At 33.6% G+C, this 21,923-nt stretch overlaps 1 protein-coding gene across 4 annotated transcripts in view; it reads left to right on the top strand.

Annotated features, from left to right (window-relative positions):
• Window positions 1-21,923, top strand: part of Kn (EBF transcription factor knot) — a 171,252-nt gene that overhangs the window by 25,966 nt on the left and 123,363 nt on the right. For all 4 annotated transcript variants that reach the window (XR_013081743.1, XM_076782927.1, XM_076782928.1 and 1 more), the window contains exons 3-4: window positions 3,821-3,884; window positions 16,052-16,107. Coding sequence is in view for 3 of the 4 variants with exons in the window: in XM_076782927.1 (XP_076639042.1) it covers window positions 3,821-3,884; window positions 16,052-16,107 (120 nt within the window). In the remaining variant the exon portion in view is untranslated. The remainder of the gene's footprint in view (window positions 1-3,820; window positions 3,885-16,051; window positions 16,108-21,923) is intronic.

The following is a 21,923-nucleotide window of genomic DNA, read 5'->3' as shown; positions in this document are numbered from 1 at the left end:
TTTAAATTAAACAATCTCGAGGGTTAATTTTACTCAAAATCGACGTCGACACGAAACCAAATAAATATTTTAACACTCTCGGCTCGAAAACTAAGAAAGAAAAGAAAACAGGACTTTAAGAAACGTTATGCAACCCTTGGAAAATTTAGGGGAATATTATCTCGTTTAATGTTTTATAAGATAAAGCACGTTCTAATGTTAGAAAGCTTGGCAAACGATAAATTTCTTTCATCCTTACAGTAAAATATGTGAAAGATTTTTGTTATTCTGTGACTTGGTCGTTTTTCTCCTCGACTCTATTTATTATTAATACAGAACGGAAAGTTTCCCAATTCTGAGGAAGTAGAACTCAGTCGAATTAAGTTTAATACATAATTTTGACTCACGCTAAATTTAAAATGAACTTCGACACAATTTCGGTAAACATGTGTGCAATAAATGTTAACACTTTGATTTTCACGTTGTATTTGAGTGGCAAGACTTTTCACGGTGAAACTAAAACAATTAATTCTCAAATTGAAATGTTACAGGTAATAAAAATAGGATTCATGAATTTTAGCGAGGTTACAAAAATAAATACTGAAACAAATTTTAAGTGATGTAGCTTACGATGGTCTGAAATCAAAATTTTAGTCTCTTGAAGTTTTATATTGACCTGATAAAGAATCAAGAGAAAATTTAACTCATGTAGTTTACGATCGTCTAAAAGTGAACGCGTCAAAGGAGAAGAATTGATTTTTGAAGCGTGGCTTTGGTCGCGCGGAAACCGTGGCTAACCAGAGCCAGGATCTAGTTGCAACACGAACAAATTAACCAACAAACGAACCAGTAAAACAGCTCATTTGCAAGTCAGGTAACAAGTGTACTTTCTATTCCTTCGATTCGATTTGCATCGCTTATCTTGATATCTCCATTCCTCCCCATCCTCGGTTAAGAGCACGTCTATGTATAATTCACATGACTGGGACAGTTGCGTTGCATAGCCTCCCTATTAATTAGGGTCATGCACCGCGGACATAGATCAGTCCTCGGTGTCGAGTAGCCGTTTGTGCCTGAGCGTACCTGCGCCTATTCTCACCCTCGCTTATCCTCGTCGAGATAGAGAAACATTTACATATTTTTATGGGTGCTGAATTATTTAAGCGAACGAGGCCAATAGTCGACGGTCGATCGGTACGCCTATCAATGGCCGCAAGTAGCAACATAAAAGGCTGGAAATAAAGCGTGTCAGCGCGATGGCAGCCGCACAATTCCCGGAAACTGGTGCCCTACGTAAATACAGGGACTCCCCGTTCCGTTCTCCGTTCTCTATCCGCTTTTTATCCGTGTTTAATTAAAAAGTAGTCGTGGATCGACCGAACCGCCAGTATATATACCTGATTAACGTCCATCGTGCGCCTGCGAATTTAGAGATTAATGGCCGTGACAAACGCTGGCGACAGGAAAGAGCTTAATGCGTGCACGCGGTCAAAGAAAAAGGGAAGAATTATGTCGATACGACCGCGATGTAACGATGCTTATCCGGTACACCGTAATCAGAGTTTGATAGAAAAATGTTACGTACTTGCCCCGGTCGATTTGAAGAAATCACGGATCGGAACTACTCCAGAAATAACTATTTCAAACTCTGCGGGTACAGTCATGGATAAAATGGTACCGTCTACCTTCTGGTCTATTTCAAATTATCCGAAAGTCTAAAGTTTACTGTTTAATCTGACGGGATAGGATTTATTGTTTTCGTAATCAGATTTCATTTAAAACGGTTAAAAGGGTTTATCCTTTGACGAGTAAATTTTTTATCCATACGGTCGAGGAGCAAGCTTTGTTTGTTAGCGTTTAAGAATTTTTATAAATTGTTTGTGTTTATAGTGGGCCACCTAACTTGACCAACTCGATGATTCTCATAATTTTTTATCATGAATTATACGATTTTTTTAAGTATATGCATAACCGTATAATTTTGTTTTTCTATAAATCAATAAACATTGAAACGAATTCGACGACCTCGAGAATAAATATTTTCTTAAATCTAACAAAATGGTACAGCAATACAAACTTTCAGGCGTAAAATAACTTTGTATATATAATAAAAAAAAATTGTTGATTCGTCTACTACTTTAATTGGATTAGACAAGTTAAATGGTCCAGTCTGTGTATTATTGATTATATAGTATAAAGATATTACAGATTAATATAGAATCATTTAAAAATTTCTTTCCCTTAACCCCTTAATGGTCCCATTTATTCGTTCCAACCCGCTAAAAATGATCATTTTTCTTTATTGGATTTGTTTCTAGTCTACACAAAAATGTATTTTTTCTAAATTACGATGTATCTTACATTTATACCATAGGATCATTAACGTAGTGTAAAACTCACTAGTTAGGGGTTAATTTATCTCTAACATTATAATAAAGTTATATTTTCGCCCCGATTGTCGACCAAATGCTTCTTAGACTGGTCTATTCGAATCGTAAATTAAATTCTGTTAATATTCAGTTATGGTATAAAGTAGCACGATGGTTAATTACACGCAATGATTACTGCATAACCGAGGTAACGTGCAGCCGTCAGATCGGTCACTGTAATTACATTAATTTTATGTAAAATCGATGGGTCCGTAACGGTAGTCCTCGAGTCAAAGGATCGTATGCACGGGTAAAAGTTGTGGCCACGTTGCGGGAGGTGAGGGTTTGGTTTTGTAGGTGGTTTTACAGATAGGTAGTTGAAAATGCATTACCGTGGTCGCGGCATATGGCGCGATGCACGCATGACTCGTCAACAGGGCAGGATGATAATTATGCATCGCACGCCACACGTAATGGCACGACTCTTACCGACACATCAAGAAATTAATAATTAGCGTGAGGCGTAACAGGCCGAGCGCGAGAGTTACGTCACGGTGCACTTAATTAAAATAGAACGGGGCGCGAAGAACGCCGAGGGTGAGTTCTTCGTTCCTTCGTGTACCGCTCATTTGAACCGATTTAAGCGCGGGCGAAATTTAGCAAGATTAACGAGATTTAACGTTGAATTTCGCTTGTATCAGCGTTACGAATTAATGCGTCGGTGTGGACCTTGTATAATTAAAGATGACGTTTATACGCTTAAGATTACGTTCACCCAACGCACTCTGGGATTAAAAGATATCACGTTTTAGATTTTCTCGCACTGAGTACTTGTGAACTGAAGATAATGATGATTTTAATACGTTAACGCATTGACAACCTAAATCTAGAAGTAAAATCAAAGACATTATCAGGCACTGAATGGGAATTAATTTTAAGATTATTTATTTCCCTGGTATTCTTAGATTCTTTTCAATCTTTCTCGAACTTCCATGGAGTATACTTTTTTAGCTTGTATTTAAGAGAAACGGTTATTCATAAATCATTTCATTGGGAAATGTCATTTTTAGTAACGTTGATGAAGTTACAAAATTGTCTTATCCGATATCATTGCAATTATATTCGAAGAAATATTACTAAATATTATTTATATGGTATCTTCCAAGTTCTTGATTTATGGACACTGTAGTCAAAAACCATTTTCTTTTATTTTACCAATATAAATGTCGAAAAGTATTTCTTATTGGTGCACATTGGGGTTTTCTGTGTTTTCCATTGATTTGATCTTTTTATTGTTCTGAATCTAGCTTGTATTTCATAAAATAAACCACTTTTTATTAATTCATAAAGAAAATTTTACAATGAAAGACCCCATTGTGCCGTTTCAGGATTAACAATATACTTTGCACGTTATTTGACACTGAAACATTAAACATCGACTGTGAAAATATGTATTGTGTGTCTATTTCCAGGAATCCGAAGGCCAGAAAACGAATAATGGAATCCAATATAGTCTACATCTGCTCTATTCAAATGGTGAGTAGCGAACGAACGTTATTAATTATGACTCACTCGTTGCATCTGTTTAGGAATCGTTTTGTCTAGCATGAAATATGCAAATAGGATAATTCTTCCTTTCGAAAGATCAATTTTCATTGCGCAAATTTAACGCGATGCATTCTAAAGTCTGATATTTAGACAGATTCAAAGCTTCAAACTGTGATTTATCGACGTAAATATAAATAGCACGTTCAAAATATCAAATTTAATTATTCAGTATTCTTGTGTTGTATTATTTACCGAATAATATTCAGTGTTCGTTTTATAATAAATAAGAACTATTTTCGATAATAGCGAACAAAATATTTGTTTCTGTTGTAGAAGAATTTTTATTTCCATTTAAATTAAAATTTTCATTTTCAACCATTTATAGGATTCTATCTGTTCTCATCGGAACTTATAGGGTAAAAACTTTTTTATGCAAAGTTTCATAGTTTATGTTTTAAGTAGGACCTATTTGAAAATTCCAGAATGTTTTCTACTTTGTGTTTGATTTTATTATTTTAAATTTCTTACTGATTCCATGATCAATAGCGTAGATCCAGTATCAAAAAACTTCTACACTCGATCACGAAAATATTCGTGCACCAGTATAGTTTTGACAATATATTTAAGTATATATATAAATAAAAAAGAATATGTTATTTTATGTTACGAACAAAAACATTTTATTTGATGTATACGATTACTCAAATAGTAAGAAAGAAACATTATGCTAATTAATATTATAGAATAAAACTAAATATTTAATCGAGGATAAATATTTTCTGAAATATCAATTTTGTTGCACACGGCCTTATAAGAATATTGGTATGTTAGAACTCGTTTTTAAAATCATCAATTTTAATATATTATCATTCTTTAATAAAACGTTTTTCGAAACTCTTTTTTTTCTAGACATTTTTCGAAATGTTTAGTCCATTTCAACACATGCACTTTAAATAGGAATCAGTTTCAAACTTTATGGAAGTAATTATAAAACAAGAATTTTTAGACAGTCCATACTTTCTGTTTTGAATTGTTACCCTACAAAAACTTAAATCCTTTTTCAATCTCCATGTTTGTTGCATTTTTCACTAATTTATATTGTATATATATTACACATACTCCTGTCCATAGGTCACTGGACACTTAATGAATGTGGAATGAAAACGAATTAACACGATGACGAGGTGTAAATTATAAAATGGAAGTAACACTTCTTTATTCATTACGTTGTAAGGGAAACGTAATTCATATCGTATGTCATGGATGTTAGTTCAAATTAATGGATGGGAATTTTATCGATAATCGTTTTCTAATATTTTTTCATTAATATCATTTCAACATTTCCAGAATATTTTCCACGAATCCTTTTTCAATTTTAAACATGTTGATATTTGAAATTTACTTCCTTGTATAATTTTACTTTCTAATTTAATTTCATTTTATATCAGAGTTATAATATTTTCAGTAATGTAGTAGCTTAAAAAAGATGATTAAATGTAACAAAGTAAGATAATAACGTAGTTTCAGAAGAAAATTGTATCTGCACCTTAATTTTCATTTTCCAAGACGAATGAGTAAAATGTTTGGTGACTTATGGACGGTGATGTATGCCTTGTACTACTATCCCGAGTTACTTATATTAAAATACTTGTGTATAATTCTCAATTTTGTTAATTTCTAACTGAACAAATGAAATTCAACACAAAAGAAAGCGATCGTTCTATCATCTGGTCATTTTTGTCCTCCTGTTAGTTCGGATATAGGTGTCTCTATTGTATTATTTGTTAAGGATAATATTAAAATTATAATGGTATCCGAATATTTGAGTGACCATCGTACTATGTTTAATGATTTCTCGGTATCACCGATAAAAAAAACGATTTGAAACGAGTATGCAAACAAACTGTTGGAAGTGTCTGTTGTATATTCAAAATACTCAGTATAATATTAAAAGTATACTGGTGCCCGAATATTTAGGTGACCATCGTACATTGTGCAATATTTACTTGATATCATCGCGAAAAAAAAAGATTTCAAACGAGAAGGGAAACAAAGTGTTGAAAATATCTATTGCATACTCAAAATACTCAAAATAATATTAAAATTATACTTATAAAAGTGTCCGAATATTTGTGTGACCATCATACTATGTCAAATGATTCCTTGTTATCATTGATAAAAAATACGATTTGAAACGCGTACGCAAACGAAATGTTAAAAGTGTCTATTATATATTCAAAATACCCAGTATAATATTAAAAATGCACTGGTGCCCGAATGTTTGGGTGATTCTAGTTTACTCAATGTTTTCTTGGTATTGTCGATAAAAAGGAAGCTTCGAAACAAGTATGCAAACAAAGTGTTGGAAGTGTCCGGGCGCAATAACTCGCTTCAAAGCGACGATGACGGTCCATCAACATTCCGCACAGACACCCGGTCTCGCAGGACCGCTAAAAAGCTGAGGAACTTTCGAGGCCCGATCGGAACAGAGACATATTTTACGTCACTGGACCGGGCTCGGCAAAAAAAGTTTAGCTTCCGTCCTGAAGAAGTCTCGAAACGTCTGCGCGCGAGCAAAGGAAGGAAAGGAGAAACGCGGAGAAAAGGGGACAGAAGAAGTCGATGATCTAGAGGTGGTCCGAGAAACAGACCCCCCAAAAACGTGCTCGCATTATGAACATATTAAAAAGTCGCAAGGCGCTATCTGCTGGCCTCTCGTTCCAAAGGTTCTTCACTCTGTGTACGTCAGGGAACAACATGAAACCTCCGTTCTGTTTTCTTTATCTTTATTTCTTGCTGGTTCTCGTGGCTCTTTCTCTCGCTACTATCTTCCCCGCATTTCTTTTCCGTTCCCTTTTCTTCCCCCTTTCTCCTTTCTGCGCTCTACGCCAGAAGACCTTCTTGCCGCTGCCGTTGCGAGGCCGATCAATCAATGCGAGATTTTTACGTTGGCAGAACTGACTGAAGGGCCGCCCTGCCATCTATGGACACTAAAACGTGTTACCAACATCAGAAACAAGAAATAACTGACTGTTGAAAACTATGGAATACCCGCGTACGTCTTCGGGATCGTAGATTTTCTGCCTCGAACTCCGGCCTGTTGTCGATGCTCACTGCTTCGTCGAAAATAAGTACGTCCGGCGACATCTTTCTCCCAACGTGTCCAAAGAGCTCTTATTGCTTCGCAGATTTGCGTATTGGAATTTTATTCGAGGGGGAAAGATTTGTCCGCGTGGAAAATAAGTGAAGACATTTTCGAAGTAATGGTCGGAACCTACGATTCGTGCTGCATTCGTGTTTGGGCATTAAATTACACCCCTTCCCACTTAGAAACTATTTTTTTAAATAATTAAGTTTCTTTGGAAACCTTCATTGTAACTTAAAATTGTCAGCCACAATTCCACTCGTATAATCTCAGAATTGTTATGGACAGAGAGTTCATCAGATTTACTGTAGTTTTATAATACAAAGGTGCATTTTATTCAATATTTTTTATTTCATTTATTATAATTATACATTTTTGGGATGAGTAACAATATAATGCAGTTTAAGATATAAACTCTTATTGATATTAATAACAAACTTTGTATTATAAATAATTGATATTTCTGTATGAAATAAATTCACTCTATTTTCAATAGATAAACAAAATAATATCGCTAATACATAAAAACAAACAGAACTTAATATTTAGTAGACCTCCTTCATTTTGTAAGGTTTCTAATTCGATTTGAGATTGTTCCCCATTGGCATACATCTTTCTAGCTAAAATTCCCCAAAGATTTCCAATTTGGTACAGGTCAGGGCTTCTTGAAGGCCAACATAAAACTTCAACATCTATTGTTACTTCAAACTTTTGATTTTAGACAATTGTAAGCTCCACAATCTAAAATTTGTTTCAGTATTTATTTTCGTAGCCTTAATAAAATTCATTAAACCTATCCAAGCTTATTTCACCCAACATCTTAACTTTAGAATTAATTTTTTTAGTTCCATAGTGGAAAATCCAGTCACCCATATAAGTTGATGTGACAGATAAAGTGATAAATACTGTAACATGATAGCAACCGTCAAAGTTATGAACAAATGCTCATAATTATTTTCCCGATGGTAAAAAATTGTCACAAGATTGACAGATATCGTGGTTCAATTTCAGTTTGAACGCTTGTTTAGTTGAAATAAAGTAATTCCTCCCCAAACAGATTAACATGGGTTCTCACGTTTCTTCTATATTATAATAGCAATCAATAATCGAAGGTATTCAATAGACTGCAGATGTTCATGCATTTATGGAAATATTTTAATTCTCAAAAAACTACAGAATACAAAGTGCAAAAATATAAGAAATACTTAAAAATAGAAATTATTATATTTAGAGGTTGATACAACCCTCTACAAAGCTTCCATTCCATTACTTCTATTAATAAAAATAAGAATTTGCATAATCTGCAATCTAAATTGAAGAAGATTAAATCAACTTTGTCTATTTGCAGCATATAACACTTTTGTGTCATAATTTTTCAATATACTAAATAATAATAAACAAAAAATCTCGATAGAAAATGCACCAAATTCTACCATTCAAAAGTGCTCAATTATTGCCAAAAAAAACGAAGCCAAGCTCTTTGATTTTATGCACAATTCAACAAATTGTTCTCACAGAAGTAACAAAAGCAAGCTCTAACAGAACATTTATAATAATTTCCAACGATTCATACACGTTACTGTCCAATGTAGCGTTCCATGCCGGTTTGTTTACATTCGCGTTGACACGTTTGAAGCATATCATAGAGCAATCTTTAGCAATACAACCCTCTAGAAATGTTCCACGCGTGCAGGCAAGTGGGAAAGACTAAAAGTAACTATCTAGTTTAATAATAAACACGGAGCGCACAGCTCACCGTCCAAGTGTCGGCCGAGTTTTTCCATATCGGGATCGACTCGTTTTTCTCGTTGTTGCCTTCTGCGATTTGTCTTCAATTTCGTTCTGTTTCATTCGTTTTTGCCCTCCAAGTCCTGTTTCTATTCGATGCTTCCACGATTTAACGCGAGTCTAAACGAGGACGAACGCTCCGCGGAAGACACTCTAAAGAGAGACGTAGAGGCGAAGGGAGCCGGGTAGTCGTCCTGGAAAATATAACGTCGCGTAATAAGACCGCCCGGTTGATTAAGGATGCCGATCGAAGGGATCGAATGGGCAGCGACCGCTTCTTCGATGACTTCTTGTACATATTGAAGTTGGTTGCCTAGTTATGCTAACGCGAACAGACCTATCTGCCTCCTCTCAGCGGGACTTGGCACGCGATGCAGCTTCTTACGTGGCTTCTTTTCGATCTTTTGCCTTTATTGCCAAGCTTCCAGGCATGATCGCGACTCGCGGCTGTGTCTGCGATAAACGCGCGTACGTTTATGCGACGCGTCACAGCCCCGTGCTGGTGATCGTGCTCTTCCACGGGACGGATCCGCGTACTTGCATAAATGAATTCGCTTGTCCGATCCCTGGCTGACTTTATACTCTCGTCTTTACATACCGATCCTCGCGAACGGGGGATAATATTCGTCACCCGGTGAACCGGATAATTGGCAAGGTGGAGGAAGCGGTAGAAACGGGAGATTTTTCATTTTCTTTAAATCTTGGAGACTCTCAGAATAGTCAACGTTTAAAAATTCTGATAACTGGATTTGGAGAATTTCATGCGTGATAAGCTGCACGAGTATGAATATTGTGAGCTCTGTGAATTTTTTGTTTCTTTTTTAAATCGATACAAAATTAGTCGTCTAGAAAATGGGGTGGTGATATGAGACATTATTTTTGTGGCAAATAAGTTCTGAAACTGCGTTAAAGGGTTTATGGAAAAGTTTTAATAACATACAAGTCTAAAATATGGAAATACAATTCTAGTCTATGCAGTTTTACAATAATTGAGCAAGTATCGAATCCACAGCTTACTCTTAGTGTTTTCAGAAAACTTTATGTTGCAAAATATGCAAACTGCATCATTTGATACTGATTAAAGCTGTACAGGTCCATTAATATTAAATATCTTATATTGCTACTATCTCTCGATTTTATTTTTTTCTGATTATATTATAATTAAAGGTACAATAACTTTAAAGCCCCATTGATATTATGAAACTAGGATTATTATGGAATTATATACCTTTGTGCTCTTCTTTAAAATCACGAAATAAATAACAGAAAATTACACTTGAACACCTACATATAAAAATTTTCTGTTGCATTAGAAACAATGAACGTCTATTAACACTTTGACTGCCACGTCACTCATATATGGGTGACAGAACTTTTAACAGTGGAACTAAAACAATTAATTCTCAAGTTGAAATGTTAAAGAAAATAAATTTGAATAGGCTTTATAAAATTTACTGAAGTTATTGTAAGTACTACGATAAGTACTTACATAGACACATGACATGATTTCTCACTAAGGAGCTAAAAAAATTAATTTTCAAAATGGAATGTCAAAGAAAATGAGTCTAGATGAAGCTGTAAAAACAACTTCTTTGACAAATTATGAAAATACTAGTTTCCCATTTTCTAGAAATAACGTTTCATTTTCGTGGACAATTTGAGGGGTTTGTTCTGGCAATCAACGCGTTAAAGGGTTGCAAAATGTTATAATAAAGAAAAAAGGTCGCGAAGAAAAATATTTGAATCGATCAAATTGTTCATTATTAATTCGTAGAATTTTTAGACGAATCTTCTTTGAATGCGATTCGTTAAAATACTTCTCATTCGCTAATTATTAATCACTGAAAGGCTAATTAAGTTAAATATAAACGAACATTCTGCGAAAATATCGAATATAATACAGATCTGACGTATGTATTTTTACGATTTTGTCATTAGTTATGGAAGATTAAAGATGAAATTTAAGTGTCAAAATGGTGGTGAAACATGAAAGATGAAATTGAATCGTACGAACTTACGAACTAACCTGCTATTATTTGTTAATCCCTTGCCGTACAATGACGAGTCTGACACGTGACAAATTTTTAATATTAAATGCAACAATTATGAGGCTACTCATTTGTTATCAAGTCTTATACAGTGTTCAGCCAACCCTGGGGAAAATTTTAATGAGAGATTCTAGAAGCCAAAATAAGACGAAAATCAAGAATACCAATTTGTTGATTGAGGCTTCGTTAAAAAGTTATTAAAAAAATAAATTAAAAAATTTCAAATTGTTCTAAAAAAATTATTTTCGATTGCAGGGGCCAATTATAATCATTTTTGGTCAATAGATATACCCCCGAAATCCTAACCATTTTCGAGAAAAAAATTCCTTACCGAAAATATAATTTCAGGCCAGAAATATCATTTCAAAATTTCATGCGTATCTTTAAAACGTCATAACTTCTGAACGGATTGGACGATTTTAATGTTTAAAAAAGCAAACGACGCGTATTTTGGTGTAGAATATGTACAAATCGCAAAAATATTCGAAAAGTTGGTCCTTGACCCCGCAAAATGAGAAAAACCCCATAAAAATGGTCCAATTTTCAAACAGCCATAACTTCTACAATAGTGAATATATTTCAATGAAACTTTTTTCTGAAGTAGAGCTCATGGGTACCTACAGAAAAGTATTAGACAACTTTTCTGTAGGGCGTCAAATAAAATTACTAGAAATGAAAAACGAATTTTTAAGAAAAATCGACAGGGGGTGGCTGCTAAAATTTTTCGACGAAAAAAAAAAATTTCAAATCATACTAAAAAAATTATATTTAGTTGCAGGGGTCAATTACAAGTATTTTTGGTGAATACACATACCTCCGAAATCCTACCCACTTTCGAGAAAAAAATTCAGGAAGATGTGAAATTTTTCGACGGAAAAAAAAATTTCAAATCGTTTTGGAAAAATTATTTTTAGTTGTGGGGGTCAATTTCAATCATTTTTGGTGAACACACATACACCCAAAATCCTCCGTACTTTCGAGAAAAAAATTCTTTACCAAAAATATACTGTGTGGAAATGTTTCTCTAACTTTTTAACGAAGCCTCAATCAACAAATTTGTATCTTTGATTAGTATCTTTTTCGTGGTCGCTCCTCGTACGAACTAGTTTAAACAAAATTAAATAGTATACGTTTGGTAAATTATTTGGAGTTAAATCGTATGTCAAGAGATCAATTGTTTCATTTTTGTGTAACAGTTGACAGTTGTTGTGTTTTACGATCAACATAATTGACATTCTATCGTCCATAATAAATCCTGATATCGGTACTCTCTAACCAGATAGAAACCGGGAAACTGGCGGGGGCGGGCAAATATCTTCCGGTAAAGCCGCGACGGTTTCTCAAGGTAATTTGTGAGCTAGTTTCGGACGGAGTATCGTAATCCACGGTAACGTTATGCGGCGTGAGTCTGGCCCGTAGTAGCCACCGCGCTTGGGAGTCTTATGTTGGGATTACTTGGCTTACCGGATACGCGAGGCCGGAAGCCACGGGGGTGTCTGTCCAAAATACACCCCGGGATTACCCGGTGGTCTCTCTGGAAGGTAGGAACGGTTCCGAAAACTTGCTACATCGAAATGTCTACGCGCGTCGAAGGTACTCCGGTTACCGATAACCAGCTCTAACAACACGGTAATACAAACTTTTGCAATTACAATGCCTTTCAATCGATGATCGATGTTTTACTCTATTGGCAAAAAATAATAATTTTGCTATAAAGCGTCACACAATCGTATTATGGGATTGTCGTATTGGGTTGATCGTAAAGTTCGTTTTTATTTTAAATAAGTTCGACTGTATTTTTAAGAGGTGAGAAAATAAAAATGAAGTATTTAAAATATACTTAGTTTACGAAAACTAAGGTTACGGAAACAAAAAATTAACTACAAAGAAATATATCAGAAGGCGTTGATCCAAAAGTTTAAATTGGCTAAAGAAATATACACCTAATTGTTGAATACAGGACGTCGTTTCTGGAGGAATTTTTGATTAATAGAATTCTTGTTTTCCTTGGATCGACTAGGAATCTTGTAATAAAAGAATTCTTTCATTATCCAAAATAGTAGATAAAAAATGCTACATCCAATTAATGACAGTAATTTTTATAGCTTCAATATTTTACAATAATATTTAGTTTCAAAATTGCATAAGTATCTTTATATCATATAAGAGCAATGGAACTTTAAATTGCCATAGCCGCCATATTTGTTATCCACCCGTTCGAGTCACGTGACATTTGTTTTCCATAATGCTTTACAAGTAGTCATGGAAAGGTACACAGTTGCTCAACGCGTCGAAATTATTAAAATTCTTGTATAATTCAGAATAATATAATAATTGTGGTACTCATTTAAATGATACAATGTCGTCGAATTACGTATTATAGTTTTGATTTTATTTCAATTCGAATTTCCATCGCTCTTGTTGGAAAGCCCGTTACGAACAAAGGACGATCACGCGACAAAATTGCTCGTTCGGCGTAATAAACCATAAACCATGAGTGCTGGGTCGGCGAATTGCTAATAACAAAATAGTCTGACGTTAATGGCGGTTATTTTGTGCAATTACAATGTCGCGCGTATAAATTACAACGAGAGCTTGCGTGTCCCGGTTACTCGCAAATTAAGTTTCCTTCCATACTACGTAAACCTCGTCAAACCTTCGTGGAAACCTTTGAGAAGAAATACAGCGAGAGTCCATTTTTATGAACTAGTCTACTTAGTTCGTATAATCGAGTAGCCTCTTATAATAGTACTGCACCGATTATCCCCACTACTTGCAACTTTTCATTCAAATATTCACTGTTTTCTTAATATCTTATTTAAATTAATCAGAAGTACAGGAAATATAAACACGGTATATTATCGCTTTTTTTAATTATGTTAACAATGTTAAAAGAATCTCTATGAAGATGGAACAGGAACAAGTCCTCAAAAAATTATGGAATGAATTATATTCAGAGCATGAAGGGGTAGGTTATTGCTTTTGAAACATGCAATAAGACAGAGTTGAGAGAATTTTATTCTCGAATAACGAATAAAAATGTCAGATTAATTTAGAATCTATCTTTTGTCTATGGCATTTTGATTTACGAACGAAACATAGGTAGAAGTTAATTTGATAAAATTTCTAAAAAGTATTTATAGCGTTTGTTCCTTTTCGAAAGTAATAGAACAGAATATAAAGGAAATGTTTCTTTCTTGAACAATTATTACGAGTGTCGTGCTCGTTTTATTCTAAAACAATCTCGAACCATAATCTATGAGTAGACTGCGCAGATATTTATGCATTTATAGGAAATTTAAATTTTCGAAAAACTACAGAAAGCAATTAATATGCAAAAAGAGACACTTAAAGTAAGATGGTAATTATTATATTTAGGGGTTGAGATAACCCTTTAAAATGTTTCCATTTCATTAACACTAGAACTACCGAAATGTTCAAAATGGCCCATTTCTGATAAAAATTGTAAGAAACCTACTCGACTGGATTTTTGAAAATTTATCATAGTTTTATAAAAGACAATGAATCAACATTTATTTCCATTACATTTCTTCAGGTGTCTATTGTCTTAATTCCTTTAGTACAAATAAATACTCTGTAAGTGTCGGTAGTTCCAGTGTTATTTCTATTAATAAAAATATAAATTGGCATAAAGATCCACAGTCTACTTACGAGTAGGTCCACAGTCTACTTAGGAGAAATATATTGCTAACTATTAGGAAAATAGCAAGCTGATAATATCGAACGATTTCTCGTTTCTCGAGTCGAAACGCGAACGTTTATTTTCGCGGTCGTTTATAATAATTCCCCGAAGCGGTGTAAAAATAATTAACGCACTACACGTACAAGAATTTGCCTTCCTACCATGGTCGCGTTGCATAGCGATCTTCTCGGTGAAGTCGGTACTCGACCGTACAAAGTACGGGCTGGGCCCATGCAAAAACAACGGAGATTGTGCATACGTCCCCGGGGGATGCGAACGGACCGCTTGCCTCGTCGTCCACCTTAAATGCTCCTTAATATGTAAGTTTTTCTGGGACAGTCCCTTTCTGCGGCGCCCAACTTGTCAGAATTTGAACTCGTTTCCGTATTCGTCGTATTCCATGCACATCCGTCGCAAATGCCTGCGCACAACGTTCTTAACTTAATGGGCCTTCTTACCGTATCACGAAAAAACTCGCGGGCTAAATTGAATAAAGAGCAGTATTGTCTTTATATTAACCTAGAAAAACCAACACGAAATTGTTTCCAACTCTAAGGAGGCCATTATTAATTAGTCTATACGGTTATTTACTACTTTTTCCGTTTCCATTCCCTCAATTTTTGAGACAAACGGTTTAATCATGTCGAAATATGTTTGTGAAATTGTTTCCAACTCTAAGGAGGCCATTATTAATTAGTCTATACGGTTATTTACTACTTTTTCCGTTTCCATTCCCTCAATTTTTGAGACAAACAGTTTAATCATGTCGAAATATATTTGTGAAATCGTTTTCAAGTCTAAGGAGACCATTATTAATTAGTATATATGTGTATTTACTACTTTTTCCGTTTTCATTCCCTCAATTTTTGAGACAAACAGTTTAATCATGTCGAAATATATTTGTGAAATTGTTTTCAAGTCTAAGGAGACCATTATTAATTAGTATATATGTGTATTTACTACTTTTTCCGTTTTCATTCCCTCAATTTTTGAGAGAAACAGTTTGATCGTGTCGAGATGTGTTTGTAATGGGGCAGTAGGAAGATTTGTATATGAGATATTTTGTTAATATTTATAAACTTGGTGCTTTCAACTTCGTTTTTTAATTCTAATATTCTAATATTCTAATTCTAATTACTTCATTTTATAATTGCTTTTTTCCTAGTTCTCGAAAAATCCAGTATTAGTCAAAAAATTTCATGAAATTTAAATTTCATAAAGAAGTGAAGATCACAAAGAAACTCAAAAGACACATTTTTTTGTCAATCGAAAATTGATATGTATGAAATGGAAAAACAAACTCTAAGTAGATTTTTCCGGATAAGGAATTGTAATTAAGAAAACATTTTTGTGCGGTGATAAATAAATTTATTGCATTATGAATGTTTGTATTGTTTTTGTCAAATATACTGACATTTATCAAATTGGTGATAACTTCTTAAATAGACATTTGTTATTATTTTTGTTATAGGTGTCAGACAGGTGCAGGATATTTACGTGAGGCTCATCGACTCAGCGACGAAACAGGTGAGAAAAGATGCCTTATACTTTATTAATAATTGAACGTTGTGACAATCAACATTGAATCTATTTCGTTTAAACGAAAAGTCGATATTTTATAATCGAATTAGTTAGAGAATATTCATGTAGATGGACCATTCTTATTTACAAGAACATTCATGTGCTAACAACAAATCCCATGTGGAAAAATCATATCTCTTTGAAAACTAAAAGGAAGATATTTCTCGAAGAATTAGAGAATATTTAAGGAATGGTACAATCATCGAAAAGTATCAGTACACAAATAAAAAATACTTAAGCTTGCAAAATGTTATAACTGTTTTGGAAACAATAATAAATATATCACTGAGCGTCGAGAATGTTTTTGTAATTGGACAGAAAAACATTTTATATACGATTTATACACAATTGCCAAAATACATATTTTTTGTTCATAATTTGAAAATATATTTTTCGACATCGAATTATTGTTACATAGTATTATCACTGTTGGAAAAAAAATTAGTTTTACAACGCATATAAGAGAAACTTACTCTGAACATTTTAAGAAAATATTCTAACGTTAGATTTCGAGGAAGTGGAAAATCGAGAACTTCATATTTAAATTTCTCCCTTAACGGAGCTTTGATCCTGGAATATCACACTAGAGTCTTTCATAACGCCAGAGAAATTTTCTTTATAATTAAACAAAAAGTGGAGCTGCAAGATAATTGCAAGAGAAAGGTTCCTCAACTTTCATTGAATCATTCAAATTTTACACACTCGAATGTTGAGTATGAATTTTTCTAAAATTCTACATATTCAAAATACGCGGGAGAACTACCGAAACTGAGAGACCAATTATAGATAAATTTCAAATTTTAAAATGCAGCGTGGCGTTTCAGAAGTTAATCGATATAAATGTTTGGACAGAATCAATTCGTGAACCGTTGTTTTCCGTGGCTCTCGACTGGTGTTTCCGTGCGACGAAACTCTGGCAAAGTAGACGTAGTGACGCGTTCCTACCGCTGTTATCATCTGAGCTACAAGCACTTAATTTTCCGGAGGGTTGATTTCTACCCCTCCGGGAAAGCAACCACCACCGCGCGTCTGCCCCATCCTGTTATCTGCGCCACGTGGCGAACCCTGCGCACGGTCCGCGAACCACGTGTTGTGACCCTGTACACAGGGTCGTAGATCCTGGTGCAGTGATAGGGCGCAAAGAAGGATCATAACCTTCGAGCAAACGCAAATACGCGGGTCGATCGCGAGCGCGATAAGTCCTTTATGCGTTCGAGGGTGTTATTTCGGATGCGACGACTTTCTACGAACCACGTTTCGCGCCTACGAGAGCCTAATACGTATAGCCTGTCACTTTATTATTTACTCGAGTAACAAGTATCAGATCCACGAATTAATCCTTAAACTTTTTATGGAAATTTTAATATGCATTTCTAAATAGTCAAATTAAATTTTTGGCCCCCAAAATAATCACTATTAGATTTTATATATTGTGTATTTATTTGTACTAGAGAAATTAAAACGATAGAAACCTGAAGAAACGTATAATGCAATGGAAATAAACTTTTAATAAAACTTTCTATAAACCACGTTTCGTGCCTATGATAGCCTAATACGTACAGCCTGTCACTTTATTATTTACTCGAATCACAAGTATCAGATCCACGAATTAACCCTTAAACTTTTTATGGAAATTTTAATATGCATTTCTAAATAGTCAAATTAAATTTTTGGCCCCCAAAATAATCACCATTAGATTTTATATATTGTGTATTTATTTGTACTAGAGAAATAGAAACGATAGAAACTTGAAGAAACGTATAATGCAATGGAAATAAATATTTATCCGTTCTCTTTATAATTGTAAATGTTTTACAATTTTTATTGGAAATTACGAATGGGTTATTTTGCTACTTTGTTAGTTCTAGTGTTAAACAACTGTCTATAAAATGATGATAATGTTGAAAGCTTGAATTGACTAGGTGATGCAGTAGCAAATAAAATAATTAATAATTCAATAAGACAAGATCCTGGAACCTAAGAGTGAGCTATTAAGGATGATCTTTACAACCTAGAAGAAAAATTGGTGGTCTTCGGAAAGTTTCATCCAATTTTAACTCGTCTTTAATCTTTTTTCGTGGTTCCAAAATGTTCTTTGTCTGAAAATTATTTCTCTAATTTCCTCCACTTTCTTTCTCTCGTGTCATATTTGCTTTTTTGTTACTACGAAAGAATTTTCATTTAATAGAGCCCGACACATTTCAGAATAAAATCTACGTATCTTGTAATCGAAATAACTATAAACAAAATCAAAGGTACAATCAAAAACTATGTTTAAAAACTTTATTCTTTACTCTTTCTTTCATTTTTGTTAACAGAAACATTATTTTTCTATTTTTATAATTAAAACATTTTTTAAATGTGTAATATTGTAATGTGTAAATATCATAAAATTTACATCAAAATCATCATTCTACTATTACACATATTTAAAATTTCAAGTAACATATAACACATTGAGCTCTAAAAGGTGAAATCTATTTTTATACTTATTTCTTCACTGTGTATATCAATTTTTTACAACTGTCAAACTTGGAAAACAATTTTATTCATAATGCAATATAGTCAATGATAAAGAGTACACACAAAATCGTATGAGAAACCTCCAAAAAATTCTCTACAATTGTCATTTCTTTTCATATATCCAGTAGAAGAAAAAAGAAAATGGTAAATATAAAATAACTGATCTAGAAAGGGGTTGAAGTCAAGAAGATAAAAGTTGAAATTACAAAAGTAGAATGCATAATAAATTTTCGAACGTGTAAATTTTTGGTTTTCAGAAGGGTCGTGACGGGTACATAAATTTCGAAATTTTCCTCGTATCATCGTTTCAAGTAATTGTATCTATAGCGAAGGGCAGAGTAGATTTCCCGGTACAGGGGTATACGTCTATCGCCCTGGAGATATATATGTATTCACTTTCTTGAATTATTTTGTTTCATGTCGCGACCCCGGGACCTAAGTGCCTATAGGTACCTGTACCATTTTAGAAGATTAAATCATCTTGGGGTTGGTCGGTTACGGAGGTAAGAAGAGCAGTAGGGAGAAGAAAGAGACGGTCGAGGACAAAGAGGGTTGGGGAAACAGAGCTGATGTTAGTTTTAGCTGATTAAATTACTAAGCCGCGATGGCCTTGCGTCGGCAGAGACCGTTCCTCAATTCGCGATCCATTCCTTTTATTAATCGGTTCCGAGTCGCCGTGAGGTTGAATAACTTTCAAAAACGAACAACCGATCTATGCGTTAAATTCCACTTAAAGGGATATTGATCGTACGTGTAAGGATTAGGTCAGCTGCAGATTCGGTTAACTCTTCTTCTTTCAAGAATATCGGAGCTCAACTCCAAACGAATTTTGTATTTGAACATTTCTTTATTTATAGACATCGGATAAACACGAAATTACATTTAGAAATTATTTGTTTTATAGGGGTTGCACTGTATATTAACCCTTTTACAGATAATATTTTCACCTTTACAAATTAAGTTTCTCTAGAAATTCGTTTCCTTTTGACGAAGATAGAATTCGATGTAAAATTATTATTCCGAAATAGAAATTGTATTTTATGTATACATATAATAACATAAACAAAAATATTGGATAAAATCGGAAAAAAGGATACAGTGAGTTTAATTTGTAAAAGGGTGAATTTGAACTGTAAAAAGGTTAATTTGAAGTGCAAAGACTGTACAACTGTTTTTAGAATTATTTCCACAAATAATTAAAATAATCGATGGTCGCGATTTGTTTATAAGAAGATTATAATACAGTTGCCCAGCTAATTCCAAAGTAAACTTTGTTAACTTCAAAGTGACTAAATAGACGGGACAGAATTTTTATAAAGTACTTCTTTATTTATGAGAATATTTAAAAATGTTGAACGAGAACAAAATAATATTAAAAAATAAAAATTATTTGGCGAACATCGTGAAACATTTTATAGTCGGTACACAGTTGTGAATAGCAAATAAACTAAGCCTTAAAAGTGTTTTAAAAAAAGAATTGCGAACAATTCCTAATGTCACTGTAAAATTAGTACATTTTATGCCGTGGAGATTAAAACCTGTTTTACAGACAGAAAGAGACTTGATAAAATATTAATACAACCTATAAGGTCAAAAATATAAGATTGGACGAAGATTTTTGATAAAATATTCCCATAAAATAGGAGTGGAATATAAAATAAGATTTTGCACTGTACTAAAAAATATAAAACAAAGAATCGATTTTTTGAAAGGTAGAAAACCTTCTCTTCGGATAATACACCCCCTGATTATGAATATTTCTATCTTACTAAAACGGAAAATTGCCTCCCTGGTTATATAATATAAAATAAGAAAGTGAAAATTCAGTTTTGTTCCAACCCAGTTTTCTTTATTGGATTTGTTTCTAAAAATGCGGTTTTTGTTAATTACAATGTTGTATCTAACGTATAATTTAAAGAAAAACAAATATTATCATCCCTTAAACCGTTAGATTAAACAAATATCGTTTTTCAAAGCAGTTAAACTCGGACATGAACGTTAAGGGGTTAATTCTATTCGTTTAATAGGAAATATCAGGAAATCATTGCAGAAAATATTCTTTTAAAGCTTTACGACAAAATAAATAATACAGTAGAATACTTTCTTAAAATTAAATTTATTACGACTGTTTATAAGTTATTCGTTGAGACGAAATTCGTGTAAAATCGTGAAAAATGTAAGCGCCCAAGTTTAGAACTGGTAGAAACATCGGTAAGAGAATGAAACGGAATCTTGAACGGAGTAAACGCCTCAATAGTTCTCGAGAACAATTGTCCACGAGGAAAAGAAAAGCAGAAGTGATAGATGCCGGGATACCCTTTTCGTCTCTGTGGAGGAATCGTGCCAGTAAAGGGAGTAGAAAGTTGGATGGGGAGGTGGAATCGAAAACGAGAAAGCTGCAATTTATACATCAAAGCCTCGATTGAACGCGTGTCCTCCATTCTGCCAAAGCGAGAGGAAGACATACAGACACAAGAATCGATATATATTTACTCTGTCCGTGTATGAAGTTTCACGCAACAACTCGTGCGAAGTGTTTAGCAAATCTGGGTTGACGTGTTCCTGGCTGTGTACTTGTATTCTGCAAAATTAACAAACGCTTAGAGGCCGCTGGATTAAAGCTCCAGAAACAAAGAAACATCAATCGCGCAACGTTCGAATACGTATAAAGATAGACTGCGATATTTGAAATGCACCAAACTCATAATAATACTAGTTAATTATTTAATAAGGTTAGAATTTTATTTGGAATTTTGGTATCGCCTCGAAATATTTTTTAATTGAAGATTTGAAAATACTACGTGGATCGTAAATATTAGAATACGTTTTTATTATTCGAAGAAAGGAAGTCGTTTAATAATCTTTCCGAAGTTATTTTAAAGGTCGAACCTTCTACTTTCACATTCTCGAATTGAATTTACTTGGAGATGATTTTACTTTGAAAGACGCTTTAAATTCAAACTAATATTCATTATGTTGCTATTTTAATATTTAATTGTAATAGTATACATAGAAGTAAAGAACATAATAATTAAATGTTATGTACTATCAGTGATATTGACTACAATATTACTTATACCAAGAATAAATTTCTTTTAGATTTAACAGAACTCTATAAAAAAGTTATTTTCATGAAAAATAAATAATCTAATTTGTGACGTAGCATATAATTTATTCGATTAGAAATACATTGATACATTTTCTATATGAAATGTTCACGAAATAATGGTGTTACTTTT

The sequence above is a fragment of the Colletes latitarsis genome, chromosome 2, assembly GCF_051014445.1.
Source record: "Colletes latitarsis isolate SP2378_abdomen chromosome 2, iyColLati1, whole genome shotgun sequence".
NCBI classification, from domain to species: Eukaryota; Metazoa; Arthropoda; class Insecta; order Hymenoptera; family Colletidae; genus Colletes; species Colletes latitarsis.
This window is presented reverse-complemented; position numbering and strand designations above follow the sequence as displayed.